Source organism: Periplaneta americana, chromosome 8 (genome assembly GCF_040183065.1).
Source record: "Periplaneta americana isolate PAMFEO1 chromosome 8, P.americana_PAMFEO1_priV1, whole genome shotgun sequence".
Lineage (NCBI taxonomy): Eukaryota > Metazoa > Arthropoda > Insecta > Blattodea > Blattidae > Periplaneta > Periplaneta americana.
Genome location: NC_091124.1, coordinates 31,356,844 through 31,376,799, shown reverse-complemented (window position 1 = coordinate 31,376,799; position 19,956 = coordinate 31,356,844). Strand labels below are relative to the sequence as shown.

Below are 19,956 nucleotides of genomic sequence, written 5' to 3'. Positions count from 1 at the left end.
GGAGGAGAGACCTGAAAGCTTATACTGCAGCCTGAGACTTATTGTGCTTAGTACTCCTATTATTGTGAATGATTGGGTAACCGAACGGCCGCACTCTTGTAAACGTACAGCACACTACACTGTGAACTTAACCCGGACTATTGTATAGATGATGATGATGATGATGATGATGATGATGATGATGATGGTATGTCAATTAATGATGGCGAAATGAGTTTAAGGTCCAACGCCGAAAATAACCCAGCAATTCTGCTTCAATTGGTTGAGGGAAAACCCCGGGAAAATCCCAATCCGGTAATTTGTCCCAACCAGGATTTGAACCAGAGCCCGCTCGTTTCATAGCCAAACGTGCTGACCATTACATTAGGACAAATACTGAATCCCACAAAAATTCCCCAGTTTTCCAAATGTTACAGTTATACAATAAATTACATCCTCATCCGAATGTTGATATTTTCAATATGAATTTCTCTAGATACAGAATTATTTGTTATCATATTTTACAGAATATTGTTGTTAGTTAATTTGAAGCTACTTTCACACCTTATTTCAATTTCTCTTTTTTCCTTTCCCTTTTTTCTATTATGTTTCAGTTTTTCATAAGTGTATGTTTCCTTTTCCTTGTTTATGTTTATCAATTAATTTGTTAGTCGTGAACATTGTAATTGGGCTTTGCCTGTTATGTTCATCAACAAATGAATAAATAAATTACTCCACAACGGTGGACCAACTGAACTCTTACTTATTTTTGTAAAAGAATGTCATTATAATGTGTTCAATGTGAAATATCATTCAGTAACACGAATTAGGCCTACTATTAATAATTAATAATGAGTGTGATGAAGAAGAGTGATTTGTGAGTGTCTGATGGATGACTGTGGCTTACATATCTAAAAGAATACCCTGGAACTGAAGTCTTATTTAATTTTATAAAAGAATGTCAATATAAAGTGTTCATTGTGCAAAGTCATTAATTAATTCTAATTACTATTAATAATTAAATTATTGTTATAATAAGGCTAAGAGGGATGAAGTTACAGGAGAATGGAGAAAGTTACACAACGCAGAGCTGCACGCATTGTATCCTTCACCTGACATAATTAGGAACATAAAATCCAGACGTTTGAGATGGGCAGGGCATGTGGCACATATGGGCGAATCCAGAAATGCATACAGAGTGTCAGTTGGGAGACCAGAGGGGAAAAGACCTTTAGGGAGGCCGAGACGTAGATGGGAAGATAATATTAAAATGGATTTGAGGGAGGTGGGATATGATGGTAGGGACTGGATTATCTTGCTCAGGATAGGGACCAATGGCGGGATTATGTGAGGGCGGCAATGAACCTCCGGGTTCCTTAAAAGCCAGTAAGTAATAACTACATTACGTTCAAATTTTATTTTTAACAAAACTAAACATATCCATATTTTTATAGCAAAGCTGAACATGTCCAAATGTTTTCTTGCAATTACGGGAGTACCGTTGGTCTCAGTCTTCTTAAATTCATGTAACATATCATGTTCTCTATATTATACTTTCATTTTGTAAAAACAAAAATCAAAATACTTCTTTGTTTCAGAAGATATAAGTTTTTGGCTTCTCCTGAAAAATTTAGTCAAGTGGACATGTTTAGTTTTGAAAAAAAGCTCTTCATATATACTTCAGTACACCACGATAATATGATATGCGTAAATAATCACAGTGATTTAAGACAGCGCTCATTCCATCAGATCCTGGCCACTTAGTCACTTGTAATGAGTGCACCTCTGCACATAGTGTGTTGGACATTGTGCCACTGTCATACATCTGTGACACAGTGCATGAGGGTTGGCCACTAAAGGGAAACTGAGAGGTGGAACTTAAACTGAGAGGATTCAATCTGGCATTGGAACTGGAATCCGGTGTGGCTTAGTGGATAAAGCGTCAGCACATAGAGCTGGAAACCTGGGTTCGAGTCCTGGTGCTGGAGAGAATTTTTCTCTGCTCCACCCATCCTTCATTTGAAAATTCAGACAATTATAATTCAATATTAAAAAGAGATAAACAAAAATTAACAAGTACAGTAGCGTGCAAATTAATCCGAACACAACATATTTTTACATTTTCTGTCATTGTTGGCCTCACAGCTGCTCATACCGCTTTAATTGACATCTGTAGTACGTGTAATTCCATTGTTGAAGGTCTGTCATTATTTTTTTTATAATATGTGACATTTTGCCTGTCGTTTTGTACTTATAAGCATTTCAGTTGTGTTGAAGACTTAATACTGCAATCCTGTGTACATTCTGTAGTCTTCACAAATGGATACAACTCCACGAAAACGGTCTAAAATTGTAACATTAGTAGAGCATTCTTCTATGACACAGAGGCAAATTGCTGCAGAATGTCACATCGGTTTGGCTACTGTTAATTCGAACATAAAACGATACAGGGAGACTGGATTCATCACACCCCAGAAAAAAGGAAACTGTGGCCGGAAAAGGAAGACTTCACCTGCAGATGATCATTTAATTGTCAGGAAAAGTAAATTAAATCCTAGACTAACTGCTGTCGACTTAACCCGCGAGTTAATGGCTACCACTGGGGCGAATATTCACGTCACAACTGTGCAGCGTAGGCTTTTGGAAGCTGGACAAAGGGCTCGTAAGCCTATTAACAAGCAACTGCTAACCCCTGTTATGTGCAAAAACCGCTTAATGTGGGCAAAATTACATCAACACTGGACAGTGAATGACTCGAATAATGTACTTTTTTCCGATGAGTCTCATTTCGAGGTCCACGGCAACCGTGTTTCTTACGTACGGAAAGGATCCGAAAAAGTAACAGCAGCTCATCTGCAACAAGCACCCAAATACCCCCTAAAGTAATGTTTTGGGGTTGTTTTACACATGAAGGGCCTGGAGCATTAATACCTATCAAGGGAATGATGAATTCTGACAAATATATTCACTTATTGGAAACCAGAATCGTACCTCAGCTGCAAAAATCATTTCCAGATGGCAGAGGTGTGTTCCAACAAGACCTGGCACCATGTCATACGTCTCGAAAAACTACAGAATTCTTCAACAAGAAGAATATTCAGGTACTTCCCTGGCCAGGCAACTCACCCGTCATCAACCCCATTGAGAACTTGTGGTCAATTTGCAAAAGAAGAATGCAAAAAATGGTTCTACAAAGGAGAAGAAGATTTCTGCCCTCATTGGTGTATGGATTCGCGATGAAGAAATGAAGAATATTTGTGGGAAATTAGTGGAATCCATGCCAAATCATCTCAGAGCTGTTATTAGGAACAAGGGAGGCCACATAGATTACTGAGGTATGTCTTAGATCCTTTTTTTTTTATCCCGTTTGAGTGTTTTTGCATAGTAATTACGTTGTTCGGATTAATTTGCATGCTACTGTAAAATAATTAGAATATTCCATGTCCACATTGCAAGAAATAATGTGGTAAAAGTTTCAGATTAATTGGTGTAAAAATGTAGACGTTGAAAATTTCACAGATTCATAGTCTTAATTGGAGCTTGCAGAACATAGTCTTACTATATCATTTTGTGACTTGCTATTAAAAGAGTTTAATTATTAAAATACGGTAAATTAATAAACATGATTTTATTACAACTAATAATGCACAAAACACAGCACAAGTTTCCACAAATCAGTCTTACAATTAGATTCTGTATAAGAGGTACATCGATACATTTTCTTTCTACAACAATTATTCTAAAATATTAAAACTGACAATTTTGCTGTAACTTTATTCCAGATAGTATATTCCACAGAAATCCATAGTAGGTACTGTATGTTTAACATTTGGCTTAGAAGAGCAGTTCTCTTCAAATTTACACTTTTCAAAGAGCTGTTTTTAGATACTATCCAAATAAACAATTATTTTAATATTGCTTTCAACGAGGTGTACAAAATTTGAATCATATACATAAAGTTTACATTATTGTAATCTAACATTTCATATAACAACAAAACAATGATAGCAATAAGATTGTGATGGGCAGGTCATGTAGAAGAATGCAACAGGATGGCATTCACAGGAGTCATGAAATGTAGACCAGATGCATGGGATGGTCCAACTCAGTATAGCAGACGATATGAAGAGATTTTGGGTCAAGAATTTGTGGATTGTAGCCAGAAATTCAGAGTCCTGAAGGAAGTCATAGAGCTCATGAGTTACAGATGATGATCTGTAACATTCACACTAGAAGTGGAATTACAATAGTAGACATCAGTACAAATATTATTGATAAATTGCTGTAGTAACATTTCTTATATTTTCTAGTTTCACATTTAAATACATACGAGCAATAACTATAACATAATTTGAAGAAATAAACAAAATTAGAATGTATTTGAAGAATTCTTAATTCTTAGAAGGTACAACAAAATCACTACTTGAAATTTCTACTGCTCTAAATAATTTCGTAATTTATAATTATTTATAATTTATTTAGAGAATAATTATTTGTAAGGTTGAAAGTTGCCTTCTTTATACTTGTTTCACACTTGTTACTGTAATGTTTCTAGAATCTCTACAAAATATAAAAGTAATACAATTAAAAAAAATTATAAATAAAAAAGAAAAGAATACATTGCTAAAGTGACAAAAAATAAATTAAAAAAATCATACCATTATAAATACGTTTCATTCTCGAACTTAATTCTGCAAATAAATTTCTTTGACGCGAGAAAAAAATATACTGCCCATATCAAAACTGTCCCAGTATTTTCCCCCCAGTTTTCAAGTCCTAGAGTCTGTCACATTATTTTTTATACTGAAGTTCAAAATTAGATATGGTAATTTGCTCTTTTATTCGTTGTATCACATGTAATTTGGTCTATAACTAACTTTCACTTTTGTTGGAATTTAAATTATTCTCTATGTATAAATTAGTTTCGTTTCTGATCTCTCCATATGTACTTCTCTCTCAAAAATCACCATTAGTGATTTCTGATTAATTCTTGCTTTATCCTACTTTATTACCAAATTTCATACAAATGGCTATTGCCAGAGATCTACATAATTTCAGTTTTCTTGGGCCAAATGTTTTGGACAGTTATAAAATTTTAGCACTTCTGTAATTTGTTGCTAATTTATTTATCAGTATTGTAATTTATTTTACCGTTATGGATTTCTTACAAATAATTTTTCTGCATTATTTCACGAATATCTAGTGCATTCGAAAAAAATATATATATATTTTTCGGTTTCAATGAGAAATTTTAACTCCCTTCACGGAATTGCAACTATGCACGATTCTGTTCACTTTTTTTTTTTTTTTGGAATGAGTATATTGTATTCGACTTATGTTGCATTTGTTTAATACAGTTGCAAATATTTTTGAAGTTACTACTAATTAAAATCTGAAAACATTATTATTTCACTATCTTAGTATTTTGTACTATTCATAGTATTTCCTTAATTCTACTTCAATTAGAGTATCTTTCTTCTCTTATTAAATTTACAACATAAAGATAGAATGTTAAGCAAATATTTTCAGCAGTACGAAAACACTCAGACATATTGATAATACCATATCCCATGTATAAAGACATTTCTTCCACTTACAAAAATGTTAAATTAAATAAATTAATGCAATTTAAGTATCGCCTATGACATTTTTATAACTGTAAAGCAATACCAATTCATTGAGTAGTGTACATTCTAAATTAGAGAAAACCGCGATATCTGATTAAATTCCTGTTTCATTTTACTTCACATTCAATAACAATAAATGCTATGTGAACAAACTTGTTAAATTATCAATTATTACATGAAATCACAAATGTTTTAACAAATCCTTTAGAAGAAATATATTTAAATATGCACGTCTCGAGAACTTAAGTTAAATTCTTAAATATTAGGACACACTCCATTATTGCAACACCTTTCTTCACAATGATATTTTATAAATACGTAATAAATACTATATTATAAAATCAACTTATTTACCAGTAGAAATTAAATAAAATTTTTAATAAATGATTTAACAGTGTTTCTTAAATCCTACTTTAGTAAGAATACTGTATTTTCTTATTACCTATTGCTTTTTTTAAATTTATTTTCACGATAAAACTTTTTTTATATGACAATAGTGCTTGAGAAATGTTTGGCCATTAGAAAAATCTATTTACATAAAAGTTTAAATTACAAAAATACTTCATTAAGGAACAATCTTAAGCACTTAAAACATACAATACAATGCTCTTTCAAGTTTGAAACGTTTCCGACTTCATGGCATAATCATCTCATCTTAAAACACTATAAACTCTGGTACCGGTAATTTACAAATTAGATTTTAACAAGATTTTACAATCAACAAGGATAATAAGTTACCAGTAAGTTAAGAATTCATGTGAAATTAATTACTAATATTATAAAAAATAATCACAATAAAAGTTCTCAATAACAGAATAAATTAAACAACTTCATAATAATTAAATTCATGTAAAAATAATAGTAGATAAATGCAGTTTTCAGTCTTACATTTTGCGCCAACTATCAACTAATTTTTTCTCTTCATCAGACAATGTATTCTTCTTCTCAACTGTAGTATTTAATGAACCAATTTAGAGGCATCATCATCTTATTCTCCAGTTGGATCCTGTACAGTTTCCAACTCAAATAACTTCACATTGTTGCAACTCTCAGAAAGAACTGCAATCACATAACGCACACCACAAACTGCCATCTTCGAAGCCCCACCAGTATAGCCAACAGGCAACATTGCTCCTTCCTCAAGGAATGCACTGGCATCAACACGAGGTGCTGACGTCACAATGTACTGGTTAGTAACAGCAACTGATGATGTAGCAGCTACAGCAGATTTCATGGGAATCTGTACAAATACAACAGTGCCATCTTCTTTCCTTTCCAATAAAGCTGATAAAATATCATTTGAATAAAACTCAAGATCCGAAACTTTCATACACGAAGAATCAGACGTCGCTTCAGTTGGTTTTTCACCTTTAATTGTTGAAGAACTAAAATAAAAATTGACGCATTTCACATTTACCTCGCCTGTTTCCTTTGATACCACAGTTTTCATTGGTACTTCCATCAGATAAAATCCTTCAGCTGGAGATGCAGAATTCAGAAAAGCAAAGAGGAATTTCTTATCTTCCAACACATTTACATGAGTAAGTCTTAAATCATCAGTATGAGGAATTTCTGAACATTTTATGATGTTTGTAACCATGAATGAATCATTTGCAGCAACTTCCGGTTGGCAGAACACATTATCAATTGCCTTCTTGAAATGATTGCATTGTTGTATAAGCGACATTTTTCTGCAATGGGGAATTATGGACGAGCAACTTTCAAACTGAGAGTTTTCTGCAACAAAATTCGACCAGAGACTGGAAACAGAATCTGGTAAGTAGTCTAAATCTTTATCTTCAAAATACTGACCGAGATATTGCAAGTTAAATTTTGATTTTGTGCCAGTAGATGTTGATGGTTCACTTTCTTGCTTACTGGAAGCACCACTTTCTTCCTGCCTCGAAGAGAAGTTTTCTTCCTGTCTCGAAGAGCAGCTTGCTTCCTGCTTTGAAGAGCAGCTTGCTTCCTGCTTTGAAGAGCAACTTTCTTCCTGCTTTGAAGAGCAACTTTCTTCCTGCTTTGAAGAGCAACTTTCTTCCTGCCTCAAAGAGAAGTTTTCTTCCTGCTTTGAAGAGCAACTTTCTTCCTGCTTTGAAGAGCAATTTTCTTCCTGCTTTGAAGAGCAACTTTCTTCCTGCTTTGAAGAGCAACTTTCTTCCTGCCTCGAAGAGCAGCTTTCTTCCTGCTTTGAAGAGCAACTTTCTTCCTGCTTTGAAGAGCAACTTTCTTCCTGCTTTGAAGAGCAACTTTCTTCCTGCTTTGTAGTTAAACCATCCAACTTTTCTAAGAATGAGGTTAAAATTTGCAAGTCCCTTGCTGATATAGTTTCTTCTTTCTCTGAAGTCTTCTGACGTTTACCTCTACGTATCAGATGTTTAATTTGCCCATGTAACCATCCAAAAAATACATTGTATTCTTCTAGCGATCTATTTATTATATTTTGTACTTCAACGGTTTTCACAAGAAATGCGCCTACAGCTCTGAATGATTCACTAATTATATCTTCTTCGAAACCTAATATCCCAAATTTGTGCTCACACCGTGCCGTGCCTAGAAGTTCTGAAAGACACAAAGCCAAATCTTGACCAGCAGCGTGTAAATCAAAGGCCATCAACTTCTGAATTTTGAGGTAATTTGTTCGGACAGAATGATTAAGTCTCTTAAGATTATTTTCTGCAAGTTCATCAAGTAGGAATAATTCAAAATCTTTTGAAGCTGTTCCAAAAGCCAAAAGGTCTAAGAAGTCTGCAGAAACTGTACCTTGTGGAACTCTCGATGCATATCCAGAAAGCTTAGCTTCTATTTCTATTAATACGTCCTTCCACATCTCTCTTATTTCCTTCATTCGGCGAGATATAAAATCGACGAAGTTCATAATCTGTGCAAAGCTTAAGGCTACCACATAAAGTTCAGCAGCGTGATTTGTGAACACAGTATTTTTCACAACTAATGCAGTCAATTCTCTCCTTTCTTTCTTAGATTGATCCTTCTCTTTCAAGCAAGACAATACAACAAATAAAGTGCTTAAATCTTCAGATATACCTACATCTAGTATGCTACTAATTTCATTATGAAAATGTTCATTTATTTTCAGGACTCCACATGGAAAAACTCCAAAAACTCTGAAATGAATTCTCCCTGAATTATCTGCTACTATTAACATATTTATACACAGTTGCTCATTTATCTTTCTTGTGTCTTTGAAGTCCCTCATTTTAACATTTTTCATATATTTGAAATCCTTTAGTGAGCTTGAGAAGCCAAGCAGAAAGCTACTTGTTGAATCTTCATATTTGTATTTTCTCTTTTCAGGTTTTTTAGGATCAGGCTTATACCCCTCTTCCACCCATTTTATGCACGTGATCTTCGCCTCAACGTGAAATTTATCAATAATTTCACCTTTGCCAGCATCGACCAGCACTACATCACCTGCAAAATTACAGATTTTTATATTATTACACTAAATATGAGAGCTCAAATGTGCACAGCATGACAGAGAATACACCGTGATTGAATTTGAGGTATAACACACGAGTATGGAGACAGCTTCAGCAGTACGAATGTTGCTATTTTGAAAAAATGCGATCTTGAATGAAGACATATTTTGTTAACGTTATTTTAATTTAAAATTAATTAAATTGTAAATTTAATATTAATTGTAATTTTATTCTTCATATTATAGTTCTAATCGGAATTGAATGGGTTACATCAGCTGCTTGTCTATGCAGATGACATGAATATGTTAGGAGAAAATCCATGAACGATTAGGGAAAACACGGGAATTTTAGTGACAGCAAGTAAAGAGATAGGTTTGGAAGTAAATCCCGAAAAGACAAAGTATATGATTATGTCTCGTGACGAGAATATTGTACGAAATGGAAATATAAAAATTGGAAATTTATCTTTTGAAGAGGTGGAGAAGTTCAAATACCTGGGAGCAACAGTAACAAATATAAATGATACTCGGGAGGAAATTAAACACAGAATAAATATGGGAAATGCCTGTTATTATTCGGTTGAGAAACCTTTATCATCCAGTCTGCTGTCAAAAAATCTGAAAGTTAGAATTTATAAAACAGTTATATTACCAGTTGTTCTGTATGGTTGTGAAACTTGGACTCTCACTTTGAGAGAGAGGAACATAGGTTAAGGGTGTTTGAGAATAAGGTGCTTAGGAAAATATTTGGGGCTAAGAGGGATGAAGTTACAGGAGAATGGAGAAAGTTACACAACACAGAACTGCACGCATTGTATTCTTCACCTGACATAATTAGGAACATTAAATCCAGACGTATGAGATGGGCAGGATATGCAGCACGTATGGGCGAATCCAGAAATGCATATAGAGTGTTAGTTGGGAGGCCGGAGCGAAAAAGACCTTTAGGGACACCGAGACGTAGGTGGGAGGATAATATTAAAATGGATTTCAGGGAGGTGTGATATGATGGTAGAGAATGGATTAATCTTGCTCAGGATAGGGACCAATGGCGGGCTTATGTGAGGGCGGCAATGAACCTCCAGGTTCCTTGAAAGCCAGTAAGTAAGTATTATAGTTGTAATCCCCTGGTAGAGGGGTAGAGAAGGCCTGACGGCCTTATCTCTACCAGGTTAAATAAATAAATACTAATACTAATACTAATAAATGGGAAATGATGTGCAGTTTTGTGCGAAGCAACACAACAATGCGAAATCTACATAAAATAATTGTAGGTATGTATTTTAATACAATAATCATCGAATTTACAAAATAAGGCAAAATACTGTGAAAAGCTTTATGTACCAGATTTCAAGTATTTAAACCACTTCACATGGAATCCCTAACTGACATATGAGGGGTTCACAACCAGAATGGACCAAGTCCTTCTGGAATAATTTTGAGATATTGAGTCTTAAAGTTCCTCGCTCATGCTTAGCAACCTTCACCTTCCATAGGAGATGCTGCCCTCTGTGGAGTAACAAATGAGTTACGGACTTTGTTTGTTATGGCAATAAATAAATCTAAGTTTTCTTCATCCGAGATTGTATTAATCAACATACTGACCACTAGTGAACTTGGTCCCCTCTGGTTGTGAGCCCCTCATGTACTGAGCAGGTTTTGCGATCACACTTTTCAATTCCAGAAGTATATCGAAATATGTCTGCATCTTCCTGGAAGTAATGTTCAGTGAAGAAAATGTTTTTTCTTCTATGAACAGGATGAGGAGATCCAAAAGATCCAGAATGAGTTTAGAAACTATTCGAGCCATATTTGGTATCTTAACTCACTTCAACATGACCTAACAGAAATTTGCTGCAAAATTGGGATCCAGGGAAGACCTACTTAAAAAAATTAATCTTTTGAAAATACCAGTAGTTTAAGTGGTACCAGTAGTTAAGTGAAATGAATATTTTCAATGTGCAAATAGAACGAGTAGTATATTTTAATTCTTTAAGGTGTGTAAAACAATGTAAGTGAATGATAAACCAACACAAATGTTAAAGATAGTTTTTTCATATATCGATATGTCCCCAAAAATAGTGAAAAAAATCGGGTAACCTTATATTAGATGTAATACCCGCAAAATTGGGTTTTGCGTCAAATTTGAAGACTTCATAACAATTTCAAAAAAAAAAAAAAAAACACACACACACATTTCCATTATGCGAGGCAAAATCTGTCACTTACTTTAAGCTTAACTGTCAAAGTGTAGAATAGCGTTTTTTTTTTTTTTAATTGAACTGAATAATTTGTCAATTTTCTATATAAAATTCTGCCGGTTCCTTAGTCTCCTGCATTTTCTTCAAAAAAACTTGGTAACACCAAAATGTGATCTGGGAATGTGATCTGAAAGAAGTCTGTAGAACCAAGGCGTGATTTCAAATGGTATTTTAATTATTAATTAATAGGGGGTAGATGTGATGAAATGTCATTTTTCTTTTAACTTCAAAATGGTATCCTTTAATAAAGTAATTCATTTTATGTTGTAACAAACAAAATACTGTATTTCACCAGCAATAGACCTTCGACAGACTGTCAACAATAGTAATGTACATCGAAAGGAACTAAACCTACAGTTATTGCACCATTTCAAACTGTGAAGGCGTCAATAAAGAGCACATGCATATTTTGATGATTAATAAAGAAAATGACAGGTATGAGCAGTATGGGGTGAAGATAATGGTTATCGGAAGAAAAATAAAGGGGTAAAAGTGCGAATTCTAAATGAGGCAGTAGAGCAAGTGGACAGCTTCAAATACTTGGGGTATACTGTAAACAGTAACTTGAGTTACTGCCAGGAAGTCAAAAGGAGGATAGCAATGGTAAAGGAAGCTTTTAATAGAAAAAGGAGCATCTTCTGCGGACCTCTGTTTTATGTGAAGTGTGACATTTTATGAGCAGAACATTGGCATTATGACGAAGTGAAGCGACTAGAATCATTTGAAATGTGGATATGGAGATGAATGGAAAGTGTGAAATGAACAGACAAAACGAGAAATGAAGTTTTGTTGGAAAGAGTGGATGAAGAAAGAGTGATGCTGAAACTGATCAGAAAGAGGAAAAAGAATTTGCTGGGTCACTGGTTGGGAAGAAACTGTCTTCTGAAGAATGCACTGGAAGGAATGGTGAATGGGAGAAGAATTCGGGACAGAAAAAGACATGAGGTAATACACGGCATTAAGATATATGGATTATATGAGGAAACTAAGAGAAAGGCAGAAAATAAGATTGGAGGTTACTGGACCTGCAGTGAAAGACCTGCCCTTGGACAGAAAGGAATGAATGAATGAATGAATGAATGAATGAATGAATGAATGAATGAATGAATGAATAAAAAGGAAGGTCTTTTGAAAAACTAAAAATTTGTTTGCTGATAGAGAACTAAGACGTAAAAATGAGGACATGTCCACGAAAAAAAGGGAGTCTGGTCATTCTCCTCAGAATTGCTTTTATTTCTACTTCAATTCTCACTGTAAAACATTACATCTATAAATTCTTCAAAACTGTGTACCGGTATTCTATTAAAAACACAAACTGCAAGCAAAAGGTGAACAATAAATTCTAGTTCATGTTGGTCCAAACCTCACCTTTGCTGTAGCCTATTGCAAACACATTTCCATCAGGCCTCCAGGCCAATCCCGTCACTTCAGTTTCTTCCGAGGGTGGTGGAAAGGTCCAGATTTTCTTCCAACTCAAGTTATACACCATAACCTCACCTGCAAGAAAACATGCAGATTTATTACAAACCAGACGAGACAAAATATGAGGAATGATAACTTTAACTCCCCTTACCACTTGCAGAGTTCGAAATAGACCAAATTTTCCCTCCTTTATTGCTACTTAACTATTGACTCCATATCTATCCTATGGAGAGAGACCGAGGGTTTTTCGACATGGTCTTTTTTATTTTTAATAGGTTATTTTACGACGCTTTATCAACAGCTTAGGTTATTTAGCGTCTGACTGAGATAAAGGTGATAATGCTGGTGAAATGAGTCCGGGGTCCAACACCGAAAGTTACCCAGCATTTGCTCAAATTGTGTTTAGGGAAAACCCCGGAAAAAACCTCAACCAGGTAACTTGCCCCAACTGGGAATCGAACCCGGGCCACCTGGTTTCGCAGCTAGACGTGCTAACAGTTACTCCACAGGCGTGGACGACATGGTCTTACCGCATTGTTTTAGCTTACAATTCAAATAAATTGTCTAGAATGGAAAATTTTTCCAAGACATTTTTCAAAAAAGAAAAAAAGATTAATTGTGAAGCTTGGGCACGCCAAGATGGAGTATATTACTGGCCACTGAACGAATATTGCAGACTGTTCTTCCTGCAGTACGATCTACTTCCACTAGATGGCTCCCAACACAAGTAGCTGGGTTGCCAATACATGCAAACGAAATGATACTAAACGTGAAGAATGATGCTACAGGTGGAAGGTTAGGTTAGGTTTCATTAGGTGTGTAGTATTATTACTATGTTGGTGACACTGAAACCCACTATGAAATTAACGAAATATGGCTGCATTCTTCATTCACAGACGACGATTTTCGTATATAAGTAAAGTACCTATTTAGGGAGGGTTGAGCGGGCCCACAGCTCTCCAAGTGATCACATCTATTTGTACTAATGAATACCTTCATTTTATAGTTTATTTCAGCGATTTTGAAAAAGGTAAAAAGTGGCGTTTCTGTAATTCACAAACACCAAAAAAAAAATTCCAAGATATTCAAGTACTAATTTAGCAATGGTACCTCAAAATAAAAAACCTGGACCTACTGAACAGTGTATCGCTTGCTGTGCACCGCATGGTGGAGCACCACCACACTTCAGTGTCGACACAAGAGCGTAACTAACGATCGACTATAGAAACACTGGATTGGACGAGCAGGACCTGTTGCGTGGCCAGCGCGTTCGCCTGATTTAACACACCTCGATTTTTTTCTTTGGGATGTGTCATGAATATGGTCTACATAACTCCAGTTGCCACCAGGGCTCAGCTGATTGACCGAATAAATGCTGCATTTAACGTCGAACAGAATCCTGCCATGCTGGACAGAGTTGGGTGATCGTTGCTGCGACTGTATGAAGCATGTAATGAGGCACAGGGGCAACTGTTTGAACACCTATTGTGAGGACATGCCTTTCAATAAAATGATATTTCTGTACAATTGTTTGTATTCAATTCCAAACCTTATGGTAGAGTTCCTTCACCTGCACATAACTCGCACGACATGTATGGGAGTAGAATCAACTCTGGATATAGTGAACTCGGTTATAGTGAACCTAAATCGTTGGTCCCGACCTGCATACATTAAAGAGTACATTAATATTTCAGTTTATAGTGAACCCTCGCTTCGGTTATAGTCAACCTAAAACTACTGTCATCCTCTGAGGAGTTTAGTGCTGAGAGGAATGCGGTTCCATCTAGTCTAGCGCGGTATTGGAGTGGGAGGGGACAGTGACAGCGGCAGTCTGGAAGGAAGTACAATCATACTAAAAACATTCGCCCAATTTACGAGAGCAGTATGCCTATTAGTTTTCTAACGTATTTTTGGCGAGATAGAGATACAACCATTTGTACTTAAGTGTTCAGAGAAGGAAAGTATTGTAGAAAATTTTATTTATTTATTATTTATTTATTCATTACTTATTTATTATTTATTTTGGTGAAGTTAAGGCCATCACACCATCAGAAATACAAATACAATAAAATAAATAAAAAGAAAAATCATAATACAACTACAATAATATAAATGAAAAGAAGAATCATACTATAAAATTTAGTGATTAGTAGAATCGAATTAAATTTGTAAAGTAATCAATTTAAATACAGTATACTGTACTGCTGAACTCACTTGAGAAGTATAACTACCTGATTTTGTATTTTAAGATATCACCAACAAATGATTTTCGCATGACATTATAGGAATCTGTTTTTCACGATACCAATCACAAATATTCTAAAATTCCAATAGAATAAAACCAAAAATTTTCCACAGCATGTTTCCTTAAAAATGATTTGTAACGGTGAAATATTTAATGAGTAATTCATATAATATTAACATAGCTAACATCAGGGAGAAGACTGAAGAATGCATATTTTTGGACGATTAATACTTCCCACTCCGCTCGGCTTGGCTTGGCCGTAGCAACAAAAGAATCTACCTGCAACCCCCCCGCACTGATGGCAAGAATACCTAAGGTCCCAGTGCTAAACTCATCGGAGGAAGACAGTAGAACTTCCCCAAGAAAATGTAATTTTAAAATTACCAAAATAGTAATTTAGGAAACCCTTTCTCCTGTAAACTTCCAACAATATGTTCAGAACAAAATCTCAAACCTTCTACTCGTTAAATGCATTGAAAGAGGTTATTACAAGAATAGGAAGAGAAAGAGTTTTCTTTTGTAAAAGGGAGTAGAGTGATGACCAAAGGGTAAATACAAGAAGGATTACAGTATAGTGGTCCTCAACCCTTTCTCCCGCATCTTTGTAAAAGTGAACCCAGGGAAATTCCAAGGCTGAGTACACAGTAGCATACCTCTAATGGGAAGAGGTGCGAAATCGGTCAGTGCCTACTACCTACATGGCCAGATTAGATTCAAGTTTCGAACTGTGAACATTAGGATGTCGAAGTGTACAGTGTTTAAGTTGGAAGATAAAGAGAACATTAATAAGCTACTGATATTGAACGTGGTCTGTCCCAAACGTGTATTAATACTGTATGTACAGGAACGTCAGTAATATAAAAAACAGACACTTCGGTTTTAGTGAACCTCGGATATAGTGAACTAAATATGCTGGGTCCGCAGAAGTTCACTGTAACCGAAGTTGACTGTATATGTCCCCTAACAAAAAATTATCCTCTCTACATGGCCTATCATCCCTATCAGTTTGTCAGTGAAGTCCTGTTACAACCTGTAGACGCAAATAAAAATATCGAACTTTTATTTTAAATCCCGAACATCCTTACAATCCCAACCACGCTCACAATAACAATCACGAACAGCATAAACGTTTCACGCAATTCTGTGGATTACATGAATCCGTCAATCACTTTTTAAATAAATGAACTCCATTTTTTTTTTACCAGTAATGACTTTTTTTGTAAACTTTAACTAAGTTCCAGAGCTTTCCAAGTGTTATGACATTTAATAACCTCATATTTCAGCAAAATGTACCGGTACATAACTGAAAATTAATTATCAAAAAGGCTACATACGAAGTTCGTACAGAATTAAGACAATTTGAAATGTTACCACTCACCTTCAATACTGGACAGAAGAATTAAATCTCTTTTGCTCGACCAAGCCATCATGCCTACTTTTACTGCAACACATCGATTCACGTGCATTTGCATTCGAGTTGTAGCCATTTTGACCTTTTCCTAAAATAAATTTAAATTTTAATAAATCACCTTTATTTTTCGTAAATGCCTAACAAGACTTCCTCACGAAATAAACATTATTATAGGAGAGATTTGGTAAACAGAAATGGCTAACACCAAGTCGCGTACAACTTAAATACGATAGGTACAAGTTTAAGTACCATTATAATCTGCCTACACTTGCTAAGAAGCTATTCCAACACTCAGTATATAACCACTTACCTCCATCGCCGAACTGTGTGGCCTTCTCAAAAAATAAGGGAGTTAGAAGATTGGACAATATACTGTAGCCAATAACGAAATAGATACGGGTTAGACAATTGTTTCGGAAGGGAGCAGACGAACTTTAAGGCTAAATATAGGCTATAGATAACGAGATTAATTTAAATTTATAGAAAAGGATTAACGTAATAAAAATAATTTTATTAACTGTTATTTACAAATTAAAATATCTTGTAGATCGTCTGTTCAAAACTAATGTGTATTTAATTTTAAGTTTGTAGAAGATAAAATAAAAAATCTCTATTGGGTTTTCTTAGTTTAAAAATTAAACCTACGGTAATATTTACTACAGAAGATAAATAATAAATACACTAATAAAATTATAAAATAAATCAACTACACTATAAAGTAGGATTAACGTTACTTTAGACTTCTGACAGCTTGCTAACCGCGTAGCTTACGGACGTTAATCACGTTCGTTACGAGTTGTCATAGCAACCAATGTTAACCTTGGAAGAAGCAACGTTAATTTATTATAGCATACATATGCTAATATCATATAAATATTTTAATTTATTATAGATTTAAATCAGAGAATTGTCTCAAATTTTGAATATTATTTCGAAAAAAAAAATCTACATTTAATTTTTAAATAGGTGATAAGACGAAATGAGATGATACTGGTGTTGGTAAAACGATAGAAGGAAATGGGAGTACCTCGAGAAAACTCTCTGCAATGTTTTTGTCCACCACACCTGCCAGGATGGAAGGTCAGAGTCTAGACTTGAGCCATAGATGAGGCTATTCATTCATTTATATCACTGAAAACCCAGCATTCTCCAGTCTTTCCTATTTTCTGTCTTCCTCTTTGTCTCCTCATATGATCCAATATATCTTAATGTCGTCTATCATCTGATATCTTCTTCTATCCCGAACTCATCTCCCATTCACCATTCCTTCCAGTGCATTCTTCAGAAGACAGTTTCTTCTCAACCAGTGACCCAGCCAATTCTTTTTCCTCTTTCTGATCAGTTTCAGCATCATTCTTTCTTCATCCACTTTTTCCAACACAGCTTCGTTTCTTACTCTGTCCATTTCACACGCTCCATCCTTCTTCATATCCACATTTCAAATGCTTCTCTTCACTTCGTCGTAAAGTCCATGTTTCTGCCCCATACAATGCTACACTCCACACAAAGCACTTCACCAGTCGCTTAGTTCTTTCTCCAGAGGTACGCAGAATATACTCCTTTTTTCTATTAAAAACTTCCTTTGCCATTGCTATTCTTCTTTTGACTTCCTGACAGCAGCTCATGTTACTGCTCATAGTACACCTCGAGTATTTGAAGCTGTACACTTGTTCTACTGCCTCATTTAGAATTCGCAAGTTTACCTTCTTTAGTTTTCTTCCTATGACCATGGTCTTCGTCTTGTTGGCATTTATCTTCATTCCATACTGCTCACAGCTGTCATTTAGCTCTAGTAGCATATCCCTTACTATTATTTCCTCTTCTGCTAACAACACCATATCACCGGCAAATCTTTTACACTTTATTCTTCTTCCTCCTACTATCACTCCTCCCATGTTCTGAAAAGAGTTCTTCACTAAATTCTCCAAGTAGATGATGACTAGGGTAGGTGATAAAGGCCATCCTTGTCGTATTTCTCTCCCTATTTCACTTCCTTCTGACATTTCTTCTATCCTTTGACTTGTTCCATATAAAGGTTATTGAACAGCCTCCTCTCTTTCCAATCTACGCCAATTTTCTTCAGGATCCCAATCAGTTTATTCCAATCCACTCTATCAAATGCCTTTTCTAAGTCCACAAATACCACATACACTTCTTTATTCTTCTCTAGGTATCTTTCACTGATTGTTCGTAGCAGTCCAACTGCAACTCTCATATCTTTTCACTTCCTAAAGCCAAACTGCTCTTCCATCTTAGAATATAAACATCGATGTGCCCTATTATATTCGATATCTTTTCCGGCTATCCTAGGTTCCTACATTTGGCTTGATATCTTAATATTTACTTTAGAATTCTGTTTGATTTTATCCTTCAAATGTAATCTTTTAAATTCTTCAAACATTTTGTATTTATCTTTAAACTGGTTCAACTTCCTGTTTTTCTAAGATTTTCTTATTTATTTTGTGGTCCAAGAGGTGAACCTAGCAATTTTTCTACTGAATTTCGTATCTGCTTTCTTTTTCTCATGTCTTCTCAATTGTTTTTTTTTAGTTGGTTATTTAATGATGCTGTATCAACTAATCGGTTATTCAGTGATCAAATTAGTCATAGCGAGATTGTATTTGGAGAGATGAGGCTGAGAATTCACCTTATAACTGTGGGAAACGTCGGAAAAAAAACTAAACCATGTAATCAGCCCATGCAGGAATCGAACCAGCGCCCAAGCAAAACTCTGGATTGGAAGGCAAGCGCTTTAGCCAATTGGCTCTTAACGTTAAAGCCACACTTTGTATACTATACTGCCATTCACACTCATAAGCAGATCACTTAGTGACAAAAATCATCACTCTTGATGTCTGACTGCTAACATTGCAGCAATGGTTTGACAGAAAAGCAGGTAATGTTGAATTCCTCTTATGACATAAACAGTACTCACCATATCATAGCAGTTTCTGGAAATTTTCTGTATGTGTAGATGACCATAACTGGTACCTCCTTAAGAAGTTTCTGGGAGGTAATAAGAGAAATTTCTCTCCATTTTTTAGTTCTTACTTACTTATGGCTTTTAGAGAACTCGGAGGTTCATTGTCGCCCTCACATAAGCCCGCCATCGGTTCCTATCCTGAGCAAGATTAATCCAGTCTCTATCATCATATCCCACCTCCATCAAATCCATTTTAATATTATCCTTCCATCTACATCTCGGCTTCCCCAAAGGTCTTTTTTCCCCCGGCCTCCCAACTAACACTCTATATGCATTTCTGGATTTGCCCATATGTACTATATGCCCTGCTCAACTCAAACGTCTGGATTTAATGTTCCTGATTATGACAGGTGAAGAATACAATTTTTGCATTGTGTAAATTATGTAGTAGCGTGAGCATTTATAACTATGATATCTCACCATCTACCCTTAAGTACTAAATATGATAACCTGTCACTGATAAATTCGATTTTTTTTCTGCAGATTTTATTCTTTTATGAATAAAGAACCCTGTTCCTAATTGGTGATTATTGTTTCCTTCCCCATAATACAACAAGTAATCTCCTATTTGTGATATGCCATTCCCATC

General features: G+C 35.2%; 1 protein-coding gene across 1 annotated transcript; it reads right to left on the bottom strand.

The window, feature by feature from the left end:
- Positions 1–3,591: 3,591 nt before the first annotated feature.
- LOC138704622 (uncharacterized) lies at positions 3,592–19,722 on the bottom strand. The gene is made up of 3 exons (XM_069832706.1): positions 16,352–19,722; positions 12,675–12,803; positions 3,592–9,038 (listed from the first exon to the last, which is right to left on the bottom strand). Exons 1-3 carry the CDS (start codon positions 16,458–16,460, stop codon positions 6,595–6,597), a joined length of 2,682 nt encoding a protein of 893 aa, XP_069688807.1. The 5' UTR covers positions 16,461–19,722; the 3' UTR covers positions 3,592–6,594.
- Positions 19,723–19,956: the final 234 nt, after the last annotated feature.

Excerpts from the sequence above, each read along its gene's own strand:
- LOC138704622 (XM_069832706.1), bottom strand. The coding sequence starts at position 16,460 with ATGGCTACAACTCGAATGCAAATGCACGTGAATCGATGTGTTGCAGTA. Across the intron at positions 12,804-16,351 it reads TCTTCTGTCCAGTATTGAAG|GTGAGGTTATGGTGTATAAC; the intron begins GTGAGTGGTAAC and ends GTTTTCTTGCAG. Across the intron at positions 9,039-12,674 it reads TGCAATAGGCTACAGCAAAG|GTGATGTAGTGCTGGTCGAT; the intron begins GTGAGGTTTGGA and ends GTAATTTTGCAG.